This window comes from Gopherus evgoodei, chromosome 2 (genome assembly GCF_007399415.2).
Source record: "Gopherus evgoodei ecotype Sinaloan lineage chromosome 2, rGopEvg1_v1.p, whole genome shotgun sequence".
In the NCBI taxonomy this organism is placed as follows: Eukaryota; Metazoa; Chordata; order Testudines; family Testudinidae; genus Gopherus; species Gopherus evgoodei.
In genome coordinates this window covers 49,625,729-49,640,155 of record NC_044323.1, presented here as the reverse complement: position 1 = coordinate 49,640,155, position 14,427 = coordinate 49,625,729, and the positions used below count along the sequence as shown (strand labels likewise).

General features: G+C 41.1%; 1 protein-coding gene across 3 annotated transcripts; it reads right to left on the bottom strand.

The window, feature by feature from the left end:
* Nucleotides 1-3,305: 3,305 nt before the first annotated feature.
* TAC1 (tachykinin precursor 1) lies at nt 3,306-12,758 on the bottom strand. Of its 3 annotated transcripts, none has more exons than XM_030550632.1 (6): nt 12,691-12,758; nt 12,282-12,487; nt 10,723-10,819; nt 9,594-9,617; nt 7,907-7,960; nt 3,306-3,949 (listed from the first exon to the last, which is right to left on the bottom strand). In XM_030550632.1, exons 2-6 carry the CDS (start codon nt 12,402-12,404, stop codon nt 3,900-3,902), a joined length of 348 nt encoding a protein of 115 aa, XP_030406492.1. In that variant the 5' UTR covers nt 12,405-12,487; nt 12,691-12,758; the 3' UTR covers nt 3,306-3,899. The 3 variants fall into 3 exon arrangements, with proteins under 3 accessions (XP_030406492.1, XP_030406491.1, XP_030406493.1); XM_030550631.1 differs by having other exon boundaries at nt 12,282-12,490; nt 12,691-12,753; XM_030550633.1 differs by lacking the exon at nt 7,907-7,960 and having other exon boundaries at nt 12,282-12,490; nt 12,691-12,753.
* Nucleotides 12,759-14,427: the final 1,669 nt, after the last annotated feature.

Below are 14,427 nucleotides of genomic sequence, written 5' to 3'. Positions count from 1 at the left end.
TTCTGGCTCCTCCAAAACTCATTCTCCAGTTCTGACTGCATTTTTCCCCTCACCTCCTCATTTATGCACTCCTCATCAGTGACCCTACAAAGTCATGAAGCATCCTTGTCAACTTCTTCCTGGCAATGGCCCAGGGGGCCTTCCAGCATATCAGGAGGAGGAGGAAGCTGGATGGGGAGTGCTCTGTGGTTACGGGGCCTATTTCCAATCTCTTCTACAGTCACATTTCAGGGCACAGTTCCTCTGGCCATGTCCACTGGCTCCCTGGATGCCTTCGAGGAGTAGTGGGCACTGTCCAGAGTTCTCTGCTCCATGTCCCTCTCGGGATTCTTGATTTTGAACCTGTAACTAGTATTTGGTTAAAAAAAAATTCTGAGCCTGTACTCCTTTAATCTTCTTATCAAATAGAGATACATTAGCCAAATTTGTTATGCATAAATAATAATATTTATTGAATGTCATAATGAATAGTTTTGTAAGATTCTCTGGGCAAACACATCAGTTCACTCTTTTAAAAAATATTCTGAAAAAAGTTTGAAGAGGTTTGCTCAATAGTGTTAGAAGAAGTAGACTGGTTCAAGGACATCAGTGCTGCTGTAGACAGCAGCAAGATCCTACCCTAGCAATCTCTACTCCAGTAGCACCTATTTTGAATAAGAGTTTGAGTGAGTCATTAATAACCAAATGGATAGCTTTATCCAAAGAATGCATTTCTAATATCTGCACATACATAACAGAGAAATACAATTATGAAGGAGCTGCTATGACCTATTGTCAGTAATGCTCAGCTTAAAATGTTTGCTAATGCTCATTAACTCAATGGCCAATATGGCTGTTAAGGGAACTATTAAAGCCCATCAAGACAAAATTTGGTCTTTAAGGATGTTTGGGATTTACACAAATGTACAATAGCCCTCAACAGCTCAGATTGAGCCATTCAATGTGTATTCTGAATAACAAGCGTTTGTTTTTTTTTTAAATCACTCTTGTAATTAAAAATTTTAAAATTGCCTCAGCTCTCAGGTGTTTCCGTGTTTTCCTCCTTTTATTAGACCTGATATTAAACACAAACTCAACAGGTAAACAGAAAAGGCTCAAGTGTGGCAGTTAGCCACAGTCTTGGATGGGGGGCTCTGCAGAGCCACTCCTGCTCAAGAGAGCGACTCCCGCTCCCAATTCCCCAGTGTGCATGGAGAATGTGCACCGTGTATCTTTCTGTGGCTATGACCCCTTAGAGTGATTTTTCCCTGAGGAGTGCAAAGGAGGACCAGTCCCTGCAGTTCCCCAATTACAGGGACTGATTGTTCTTGATCCTTGTGTAGGGTGCTCAAGATGAGAAGAGATTCTTGCATTCCCCACATCTATCCTTGCTAGGAAAGGGACACTCTAATCCTATGAGTTTGACTTCAATACTCCAAATATTTTGAAATTATGAGTTGTACGTGCTATGATGACTCAGTTTCTGTTCTTGTTCCAATCTCAGCTTGTCTTTACAAGGGTGAACTTCCTAATTCTTATTATTTTACTGCACAAAGTTGAATGAGAAGATAAAATGGAAATGACTTTGACTCTTACTTAGTAACTTCTTTTGGTGCTGCTTTCCTGTACAGTTCTTTCTTTAGTTTCCTTAGGTTGTTTCCATTTTATTGGGTAATGCCTTTGCTGAAGCTTTATTGACTATCCAGTTCTGCCTGGGCAATGACAGCCCGTCACCACCAAAACAGTTGAGCAGCTTTGGGTATATTGCAATGAGTCTTGCAGAAAGCAGGAAATTAATTATAAAGCAAGGCACGTTGCAATACAGGCACAGATCTCTAGTTGTGCTCACTAGCTGACATCATACAGCGTGGCAGCAGCAATAAGTAGTTCTGTCCAAAATCAAATTATGTTTAAAAGCAACATGGAAAGCTGCCCAGTAAAGGTGAGTGAAGACAACAGGCAGTTTAGGCTAGCAGGTAGTATGTGGTTTAAACTTAAAACTCCTTTCTCCTTTAGATTAAGCTTCAAATAATCTATAGTCTCATTGTTTCACTTACTACTACTAATGAATAAGTTAGATGATGGTGGTGGTGGAGAAGCAAAATGATCATTGTATATACCTGCTTGAGTAAACAAAACTCCAGGAGACAGTGTTTGTTACAACAACGCTATGTTTGAATGGAATATCAAGACACCAGATTCCAGGTTATGGGCTAGAGAAATATGCACAGGTTTGGGAATCAGGATCTCCTACTCCTGCCACTGACTCACTGTGGAGCCTGGGGCAAATTGCTATGTGTAAAATGGGGCAAATATTACTTACCCACCTGTCTAGTGACAGGGGTCATCAGGAAATGGCATTTCCATCTATCCTAAATTCCACTATTTCCAAATTTGTCTTCATTCAACATCAGAACAAAATGTCAATTTTTAAAAATTTCCTAATAAATGAAACTTAAAAAAAAAGAGTTTGGTTCAGATCAATAGAAACATTGTATCAACAGAATTGAAATGTTTCATTTGGATTTTGACTTAACATTTTTCTTCCATTTTAATAGAAAAGAACGAAGTATTTCAGAAGGTGAAGTTTCTTTTCAAAGTAAAAAATCAAAAATGCTTCATTTCAATTTGTTTTCAAACTCAAATTTTGTCAAAATTGACACATTTCTGTGCAATGTTTCAATTTCAATAAGATTCCAACACAAAAACCTTTAGTTAGAAAATTACTGACCATCTCTAAGGTGGCATTAGCTATTGGCTGTACAATACTTTGAACATGTAAAACACTAATTAAATGCTATGTATTGTTTTCCCTGATGTGAGTGGCTTTTCAGCATTTGCTTTTGTGGAGAGGAAGGTGAGTGCTGTGTAGAAGAGGAACACTTGAGAGAGCCAAAGAGCCATTTTTCCTCTGTATAATTCACAATTTTACTGTTTTTGATTTGGTTAGGTCCTCGGAACAATTCTGTGGCCCCATAGTTGCAGAATCCAGGGGAGTTTGGTCATAGGGCCAAATCCTACACAGTACTGAGCTTTACTTCAATAGAAATTGAAGGGTCTCAGCACCTAGTATGATTGAGCCCATAATATATTAACTCAGAGGCAGCTGGCTGGCCCTACCACTAAAAACAGAATTAGAAAGTATCCCCAAAGTTTTAACCCCTCTCCCTCCCCCCGTATTAGAAAGCTTATATTTTGAAAAATGAAGTACTGTAATTATAACTGGCTTTCTTCTGCTCCTACAGCCCAATATCTTTTCTTCAGTTTGCATCTTATTTCAGATGATTCTGGGTTTGAAATAATTCCATCACTCTACCCACGGAAGGTATGTTGCAAAATCCCAAAAGTATTTTTTATTTAAAATGTTACTATCATAAAATTTCAGACTATGAACTGAAGACCTTGGATTCACATTCAAATCTCTTTTGTTTAAATAGATATATATATATATATATACACACAGTCACAAAACATAAAACATGCTGCAATGATACAAATATATTTTTGATACGAAAATTACAGTACATTTTAAACCATGAAAAGAAATTGAGGCACTAGACTGTACGTCAGTTCTGTTCTGCACCGGTAGTGAAGCTGATATGATTGCTTTAAATTAACAAAATTTTATTTCCTTTTTTTGTTATTTGGTGAACATATCTTTATAGGTCATTTCAAATAATGTGCTTTATTGTGAAATGTCACTGACTTCGGTTCCATGGGGAGTCTTCGTTTTAGACCTACAACACACTTATACAACATGTATCGCTGCCACACTATGAAAAATAATCATTTTATTGAATTTACAACTCAAAAAAACCCAACAATTATTAAATAAATAATTATTCCTTACAGTGGATAGTTTATATTACACTGCATTGGCCATTTAAACAAATCAAGTTTAATAAATACATAGGAATGTCTTATTTACGCCTTCGTTCATAATTCTGTGCTGTGTTCTTTTCAGAGGACCCTGAAAAAATAAGTGTAAAGTGTTGTATAAATATAATAAGCACCAGGAGTCATATAAAACATAGCAAGTTTTATGTATCACCATATTTCATTGTGTTGCATCATTCAATTCTGAGCAATATATTAAAGGCCTGAGCCTAAGAGACTGTCAGTATTCAACTCCCAATGACTTCAATAAAAGTTGAGGGCTTTCCGCTCCTTTCAAGATTGGGCCTATATGCTTTGTTTTCTCAATGCAGTTTGCTCCTGGAAGCTGTGTGTGTATGCTAGTTCCCCAGTAGTCTCAATCCCAGTGAGAGACCACAGGTCACTTCCAGATTAGGGGTGAGCTATGAGACCCACCCACAACCCACTGCAGATCTCCTGGGATCTGTAATAGGTCATATGCATTTGCATGGAGGCGTCAAACCTCTGCGCTAGCTCTTTATGGCCACCATGGCTTTCTTGCCGGATGGTTCTAATGTCGCCTTGCTACCAGGAATTCCACTGATCACAGCTGTCCCCAGGATTCCTCTGAAAGGAGGACCTTCTCAAGGGGACAGGTGGAAAACATTAAATTCCCCCAGGTACACCTCTCCCTGATACTCTCTGGAAGGCCAGCTGAAGGAACAATGTTATTTCTCCTCAGAGAGACCTCCCACCCACTGCCTGCCCCAACCCACTCTTCCCTCATATTTATTAACAAACTGTTTGCAGTGGGAGAGTTGGATGCTGCTGTGAAGGCAGATGGTGGAAGAGGAGGTCATAAGAGTAGAGTTGCGTGTGTGGAGAGTCCTGGTCTAGCCTTTTGCATCTCTCATACTAGTTTTTTTTTATTTTTTTTTAAAGAAGGCACAAACCAATAGGGTCTTTTAGGATTCCTTTCCTGTCTTGCCAATGGCATCAGTTTTTTCACATAGTGCGCCACAGAAGGTGGGAGGTCTTAGCTGTGCAGTCTGCCTCTGTTCTAGAGCAGCAGTTCTCACACTATGGAGTGGGCCTCCCAAAGGAGGCACGAGGGGTGTGTGTGTTTTAAGAGCTTTGGCTGTCAGCCATGGGTGGCTGGAGCTTGTGCAGAAGGGCCATGCACACATGAGAGGTGGGACTAAAAGGGACAGCCAGAGACCTGTTGCTTGGGCTCTCCTTCCTTCCCAGCAATCCCTCACAGGGAGGCAGTTTCTACCCCCGCCTCCCTCCCTCACCTGGAGATGGTGAGGCTCCAGCTGTCAGCCCTGGGGTGGCAGCAGCAGCTCAGAAGTAAGTGACAATGGGGCACGAAGTCTGCTGTGAAAAGTGATACCGCTCTAAAGGCAGTATGTGTACTTCTGTGTGTGTGTGTGTGTGTGTGTGTGTGCGCGCGCGCGCGAGTAAACAGCTGCAGACACAAATAAGGGGGGCCTGATCAAATAAGGTTGAGAAGCACCGTTCTAGAGGAATTCAAGCAGCCGCCGAACCAAACCCTCTGCATATTCCAAAAGTCTGTTTTAGTGGATTCAGTGCTTTTTTCTTTTTAATTATAATCATATCTGCCTCTAAGCCAGAAGGCTATGGTATGGATCATGAGGGAGACCTTCCCTTCCCTCCTCTCCCCCCTGACATTGAGACTATCCTGGCCATGCTCAGTAAATCATGAAGATGCATAATTATTAGATGCGAATGCCCTGCTAATTTTGAGGGATTCAGTGCTGCAGATCTTGCAAGGCTTGGATTGTGACTCTGCTCTATAGAGTTGAAGAAAAAGCAAGCAAAGGCCCAAATTAAAGATTAATCAGACACACCCTGAAAACTGTTTAACACTAAAACAATAGATTCTGCATAAGTTTTGATAATATCTTACTCTCTTTAGCAGAAAGTAAGGTATTACTACGGAATTCACTGAACAAGTATTCTGGACTATACACAAATCATGTTCTGCAGTGGCAGGGGAACATTTTTGATAGTGGGCTGCTGAAAACCATTGAACAAAACCGTAACTCTGTACATGATGGAAAGCACTTCAAGACAGGGGGTGCTGCCATGCCCCCAGGACCTGAATTCCTGTACCTCTTATCAGTATAAATTACCCCTGCATTTATGGTTATTTAGTTATTATGGCTATTTGCAGGCCATTGATGGCAATGAGGCTCTGAGTGGGTGCATGGCTCTGCCTGCATGAACTTGTTGCAGATCAAGGCATTACATACTGGAATCTGCTTTACTGAGACAGGAAATGTTGGGCAAATCACAAGGATTATGGTACCATGGGACCTCTAATTTCAATTTCCATCCACCAGAAGGGATGTTAGCATAGCTTCCAAACAAAGCCTCTCCTGATGCCAGAACTTAGTAATTTTCTAGATAAATTGTATTAGGCATCGAGAGGAGATTTCCAACATGTAACTTTACTCTTAAATGAGGAAAAGCTTTGAGGAACCTTTTCCCAGTCTGTATAGGGGCAAACAATGTTGCAGGTGTGGTTATTGCATACTTTTTAATAGGAGTGGACTCAAACCTATACTATTCCACCCTTGCCTCCCAACTAGGCAGAGGAGTATGAATGCTAAATTCTAAGAAACTGGTTTACCTATCAGAGTGGTACGTTACTATTAGAAAGCTTGACTATCTACAACTTTATTATTCATCCTGGTTATAGTTAGCTAACCACAGGGTTGTATTCTAACTATACCAGCAAATTTGAAAGTAATTAAAGAGCATTTTACACTCATTGCATCTCAGATTTTCATACTTAAAATAAGGTAAATTTAATCCCAAAATAAACAGAACCAGATTTATCACTTGATGCCATTTGCTGCTATCATAGCAAATGTATATTTACAAGTATATGTACATTTAATCACTATTACCCTCACAGGGAGAAGAGCTATACTGGATTGCTCCTGATTCAGGGAAATTTGCAAAAACTATTTAGGATATAGAGACCTATATTACTTCTTTAACTACAGTCTAGTTAAAAATAAAAATCACTGACAACTGTAATTACAGAAAATAGTTTACAATGTGCACAAGTGTAATATCAAAATGTTGAAACCATTTAACTTTTATAATCCATTTAACAAAACAGTGAGAATTATTTCAGCAGCTTTAAGCAGGCATTAGATCACTTCAAAAAATTCTTTTCTGGATTGCTAAATTAATGCTTTGTGGATAAAACAAGCTACAGCTAATGGAAGACTGGAGATATCCATATGCAATATTCACAACAAAGACGGGCAAGATTAGGGGAAAATGCAGATAATATGGGGAAAGGGGAGGGAAAGTTGTGGTGAGCACTTGTCTGCAATACTTTAGTAGTTAAAAGTGCTGCTTAACTTTGTTTATTGAGTCACTGTTTGAATGTAAAATTAAAAGTTCACAAAAGTTGTGGATGTTTAACAAACAAAACCTTTACAGCTTGTGACAAAAGATGGGGCCACTTTTGATGGGAGGACTGTAAACTCAGTCAGTAGTTTACAAGATTAAAAACAAACCAAAAAAAACAGTGTCCCTTTAAACCTCCAAAAGTCAGTTGGTGCAGGAGGTAGTGCACCTTCTACCCGAGGTGATTTAGGATCAAATCCACCACTTAAAATTAATTTGATACTTTTTTCCTTGAACATTTTCTCATGTCACTTAAACACACCCCAGAATTTAGTGTCGTTTTCTGTCTCTGCTCAGAAGCAGCAGAGAACTGGAATAACACGGATGCTACAGGTCAGGATTGAGGGGCATAAGCAGAATTTCTTAGGGAAATTTATATGGCACCTGCTGCACTGTGCCTAGCTCAGGCTATCGCCCATCCTCCTGCATTTTCATAAGCACTGAAATGACCTTCAGATTAAAATATTTCTATTAAGCAACGTTTTTTCCCCGCTCATAAGAATTCATCTATCCTTTATGAATTGCCTCATGTCAAGACTGTTTCTTCAGTTTATTGGAGAGAATGAAAAGGTAATAGTAGAATTAAGAGGTAGTTTTAGTCTTAGCCGTTGCTTATACATACCAGAATTTAAAGATCTTTTGCCCATAAGTCCAACAAAGGAGTCTGTTTTATGCCCTGAAAAAATATATTTGTGGGTGTTTTAATACATTTTCAATATGCAGTTTTTCTGAGGTAATTTGTTTTCATGAGAAATACAAGGAAGATGTAGACTCCATAAATATTCTTCCTGCTTACTAAAGTTGATAGCACTTGAAATGTTAGTATAAATGGAGAATGCACATCACCCTCACCTATCTCACAGGGTCTGATTCAGAGCCTGGTCAGGCTAGTAGGTGCCTTTCCATTGTGGCTAAACAGACAGTGACCAGATAATTGATGCCAATTTTGACCTCATTGTTGTCAGTGCTAGAACTTCCAGTGACTTCAATAGAAGCACGATCAGGCCCTATAGCTCGACAGACTTCCCCTTCCTATATCTTGGGTCTGTTAGATTGATCTGTTCCATGAATTATTTCACATAAATGTTCCCTGCTGTCATATGGAACAAAGGACTCTATAGGCCAAATTATGGAGTCCTTAGTCATGCTGGTTAGTCAAAAGACTACACAGAAGTAAATGCTGATTACCTACCAGTATGTGTTAGGGCTCCACAACCTGGCCTATATAGGATTTTTAACTTCTCGTGAAGCCACATTTTGCAGTCCTTATTGCATTTGTGACCCTGGAAGCACTGACTAAGGCTTGTTAGAGTTGCAGGATTTAGCCCAAAATGTATGCTTCATATGTAGCGGTAGCTAGCCTGATTTCAAATAAGAGAAACATTTTGAAAATATCTACTTCTATTTTACTATTCTGATGTGAACAAAGTGTGCAAATTCCACTTTGGAAAGAGTTTTCCTTGATTGGTGTTCATAATACAGGATAAATTACCATAAAACCTCTCAGAGGTCAATCTCTTAGATCTTCAGAGAGGAGACATTTGAAGGCTATAATTTTGCCTTAACCAGATGTACCTACTGGTTATTTGGCTTGATCTGTGGATGAGACTTTTTAAAATTGTCGTTCAGACAAGTAATCCCAGTGATAAAGTCTAGCTGTTAGCACAGAACTCTGGCATGCTTTACCTTCTTGGATAGCTAAGATCTCACAAAATGTAATATCATCATCAATCTTTATTAAAAGCCATGCTTTTGGATTTCATTTTAGTATCTTCTGACAGTTCCAGAGGGGGGAAAAAACCCCAGATCTCAGTATGAAAGATACAGTTTCTCCTGGGCGACATACAGGAATAAAGGAGCCCACACTGATTCATGTTGGCAGGTGCACTTGCTTATGTGACAACAACTCATTCATCAGTTAGATACAACTTAACTTAGAACATTGATATATCTCAAGTGTAAACTTTGGATCTGGAATCAAGCCAGGGATTTGAAGTTCTGGTTTGCTTGCTTCTGCCACCTAAATTCACATATCTTGACTTTGGGAGTAATCCCATACTGACTGAACAGCCCCTCTTTGAGGCTCTCACAGAGTAGGTAACCATGATTGAGCTTATCTCTAGCTATATTATCTGGTAAACCCAGAGCTAGAACTATTTCTCCTCCACTCTTGCTTTCAGTCTTTAGTAAGAAACATTAACATTCTAGGCTACAGTGACACACTAGAAACCTCAAAATTAGAACAATTCAGTTTCTCATTTTGTGCTTGTTTAGATAATGGTTTAGAAAAAAAATGCTTTCCAACTTACTTTTATGAGAGATTTGGCCATATCCTAGAGGAAGGGGAAAAAAAAGTAGTTTTAATAGTGATGAAATATAAAAGTGATCTCTATGTGAGGTCTATGAATGAACAGAAACAATCTTGTAACCTGTATATTCCCAGGCTTGGAGAATTAGTGCAATAATTTACTGCCATATCAATCATTGAGCTATATATTATATTAATCCATAAAATATAATTTCTATAAATCAAGACACAATTAGTTAACTTTCATTTAAGACTCAAAATAGGTATTTTCCCATTCTTAATCTAGTAAACCTTTTGAACTAGAAATCATGACACTAATTTAATTAAAGGCATACATACCAGCCCACAAGGTATTTATTTTCTTAATTGTGTTTAAAAAAATGTGTGCACACTTAAGAATTGTTTACTATAAAGACCAAATCATATGTCCACTGTTTTTCCAAATTATGGATTAATTTTCTATTAATCAGAAAACACTTTCAGTAGCTGGAGTGAATTTAATTTATTTAAAAAACAAATTATAAAATTGTATAAAGGCACAGATAGTTATGCTGAAAAGAGGTCTACAATGATGCATCTTTGAGATCATCCTAAAAATAATCCAGACATAAAATAATTCATTCTGATTGTACCCTGAAGAGCAAAATGAAGTAGGTTGCCACATCTTTGTGTTTGCTTTCTCTTAAAGCATTTAGAGTCAGATTTACATTTTTGTGTATATTTGTCATAGGTAAGTGTAAATCTAGTTCAATATTTTTTCTGTCATGAGTGTGAAATTCTCATTTTATCCTCATTACCTCTTCTTCAAAATGAGTTGTCATAAACAGGGCGCGGTCCAGTTCAAAGTAGGGTGACAGCTAGAAAGTGTGAAAAATCGGGACGGGGTGGGGAGTAATAGGTGCCAATATAAGAAAAAGCCCCAACTTACCAGGACAGTCCCTATAAAATCAGAACATGCGGTCACCCTAGTTCAAAGACACTACATGAACCGAAATGCCTATAGTGCCTGCTCATTAGCAAAGAGAGAATTGTGAACTGTGAATTAGTTTAAAAGGCAGGAAGCTAAAGGACCCCTAGGTTCTGATGTGTGTAAATAATTCCTCGGGCACAGAAACAGAATGCAATCTCACCAGCATCTCGTTTGCCCATTAACCCGTAGAACTGCTGTGGTCTGGGTCTCCTGGCAATTCTCTGCAGGAAGTGTTCCAGGGGTAAGGGCAGCTCCTCCTGAAATGCAGAGAGTGTCAGCATTTTACTCAGCACAGCCCTGGAGATCCGGGAAGGAAAAAAAAACAACCCCGAGTCTCCCCGGAATAGCAGCCAACAAATTAAACTACGCCCCAGCAGCCTGCCCCATTACAAACTTCTGGCTGCCTGTCCCTGCTGCACCGGGCATGCCTGTCTGTAGACTCTGCACTGACTGCTTGTAGTAGGGTCAGGATAATGTGAACCGGGAAGCAGCCATCGAGCTGGAGCTGCTGCTTTCTTTCCAAAGAGGGAATTTCGATCCGTTTGCATTCTAATGTCTAGCCTGGAGGAAAACTCTTGTGCGTGCAGGTCCGATCAGGGTTGGCCACCTTATGCCGAGCTGATCCTTCCCAGAGGAACCACCACCCGCCAGCCACGTGCCTGGTGTATGGACTGTCTGCAGGCCATATGCTTTGCAGTAAGCCCCTGACTCCCGGCAGCTGTCCAGCAACATGTCTCTGCAGAGGAACAGAGACGGGCCAAGAGACACACGGAGAGCGGGGGGAAAATCTAGCGGCACTAACTGCGGCGCACCCACGGCCACGCCCTAGAGGAAAGAGACACGGCGCAGGGCGGTGGGCATTTTCACTCTCCTTTCGCCCGCCCGGGCTCGCTGGGCTGTGGGGCTGGCGGTGGAGCCGGCTGCTGGCAGGGAGCGGGCAGGACGCACGAGTTGCCCGAGTTCGCTACTGGCCGGGTTATCGTTAAGCAAACCGACCCCAAACGAATCCGCTCCGACATCCCGGGAAAGCGGGTGGGCTAAAGCGGATCCGTTATGTTATTGCGCGTATAGGCAAGAGCATGTTACAGCGGCATCGCCCAGAGGTGTCTCACGGCTCGCCGCCAAGCCCACCCCCAAGAGCTCCACCCGATTCGGAAAGACCTGGGAGTAAAGTTCTCCCAGCACACGCTCCTCATCCCCTTCTCACTGCGGCTGCATCGCGCCGCTCACTCCCTGCTCGGATCTCCCCATCCACCCGCTGCCTCTTCCTAGCCACAAGCAAACTTCGCTGGGAGCGACCTGTTTTACTGCGTAACATCTTTCTCCGCGGTTACTCCCTTCACTTGTTCTTCGTTAAAGCAACGACTCCCGCACTGTGGGAGAGGTGGAACCTCTGTTAAACTTGGTGTGAAGTGTACACGCTGTTATCTGGAACAGAAGCGGATTTGGGAGCCACCCAAGGAAAGTAACCGTTTAAAGCACTTGCCCCACCTATTAAAGGGCTAAATGCTGGCAGTTACCTAGTAAATCATTGGCAGCAGTCACCGCTCTTAAATGGAAATAGGTTGTATAGTATATAAGTTAGGAAATGTAACAAATTTCAAGACAAAGCTTAGGATTCTCTCACCTGACGGGCGCCCAGAGCTCATGCATTTACTTATAAAAGCTGCCCCTCTACTTACGTGCATAAGGGGGGCATCTCCAGGCTCTCTAGCTCACCTTGAGTTGGTCATTATCGGACCAGTCAGACCAGTAATTCAGATCATCATTGGCTCCGATTTCTTCTGCAAATACTTGCGCTGAAATTAGGAAAAAGGCTGCAAAAGCGACGAGTATTTTCATATTCGTTTCTCCTGCTAGGCAGTACCCCTAGTGCGGTGGGTGGGTGGCGGACAAGTGTCCCGAGCCCAGCTTGAAGTTGCTGTCTACTGTAACAAAGAAAAGAAAGGCATGAGTACTGCATACAACTCCTCTCCCCCTCAGCATCCGTCCCAAGAGGACTCGCGCATCTCAGCATAGACAAGATCTAACTAGCAAAGCAATGGGCAGACGGTGGCACCACCTAGGTCCTAACAACAAAGAAATAAGCTACAGCGGCTGGCAAGTCCTGGGGGCTGAGCGCACTTACTGCAATAGGAAAGTGCGACGCTCTCCGCTGTTCTCCCGCAGTGTGTCTGAATACACGCCCGAGCGCTCTCCGGTTTATATACCTGGAGATGGGGAGGGCCACGGGAGCTTTATTTGCCTAAATCTAATTACTTCCTTGTAGTTATGTGAAACACGTGACAGACTCTCCTGCTATACTTTGCGATCAGTAGTCAGTTACCCTGAGTATCCCTTCCTTCCTCTTCCCCTCGGAAGGAGCCTTTCCTTGGAGGTGACCCCTTGGGTGTCCGTGTCCACCACAAACTACAGAATATTCCTTTTGGGCTGCAAATGACGCAATGTTAGGGAAGTCTGCGCAGAAGGAGCCCATCTCCAACCCCAACTCGTGCCATCCGCCCCGAGAGGGATTTTGATCCACTGTCCCCTGACACCAAAGATTAGTCAAAGCAGGGCAAGTGACGCATTCCAGGCACTCAAAGCAACTTCATAATAATATTTCAGACGTCAGGGCAGGTGCACTGAAGATGATCTGAAGAGACCCCCAAATATTGCTACAAGAGAACCGAAGAATCACTTTGAACACTTGAAAATAACGCTCATGCCCCGGCATTCCTTAATGAAAGCTACAATTAATTAGGACGCTATTACACAACAGTGGGACTCCTCCGTAGAACATTCTGTCAGTATTGATCACCTAATGCAAATTCGAAGGAATGAATCCTGGCTTGTTAGCTTGGATAGCTCAATCCGCATTAATTTATCAGGGGTTATTGCATTGTCCTCAAACGCTCAATACAGTTGCAAGATCTCTTTCTTTTGATACTTTGGAAAAAAAAAGACTCAGAATGGAAATTATGAAGGTTTAGTTTGAATTAAGGACCGGATCCAAAAGCCCTCTGAAATCAATGGGAACTTTTCCATTGACTCCAATGATATTTGGATCAGGTCCTTTTACATCTTTACTACACCAGATGCATTTTTGTATAACACATCTCTTGAAAAAAAAATGTTGCTCTGTTTTTTGTTTCTCTTTCTTGAATGGATGCAGATCTGATAATAGATTGCATTTAACCTCTGAAAAGGATGTCAGATGTAGGGTACGCACTGAAAGATTTGCTGGCAGGTGAAAGCAGAACAACAGAAGCTTCTTTGGGCTACAGTTCTTTATTTTCCAGATTCTCCCTCTCCCTCTTTTCTGTTTCTCTGGTGTTATAAAAGATGTGGTTTTTTACAGTAATTTACACTTTGCCGTGTTGGGTGTGATTTATGGTAAGAGATGATCATACCAACAATAAAATTGCACTGATGAGAAACATAAATCCTACAGAAAAAAAATAGCTTTTGCTGGGAGCTTTCACTGCAGCTCTTACCATCTCTCTCTCTCTCTCTCTCTCTCTCTCCCTCTCTCTCTCCCTCTCTCTCCCTCTCTCTCTCTCTCTCTCTCTTCTAATTGAAACATTGCTTGTTTTTGTGCATGTTATGGAAATGCATTATCTTACCTTTATATTTAAACTATATATTCTTCCTGTAATATTATTTCTTTAGATGGTCTTGTCCTGCTCACGGCAGTTTAGCATGTAAACAGAAATGAGTTCTGAGACATAATTACATTAAACTCCAGAACATTTATGTCTAGACATCGATATATCCCACTACCAAATCTTCTAATGTAAGGCAGATTGATAGAATGATAAAGAATGATAAAGATTTGAGGTCAAACTCTCTGATGGTACAAATGACTTTACTGGAGTGGTGCCAA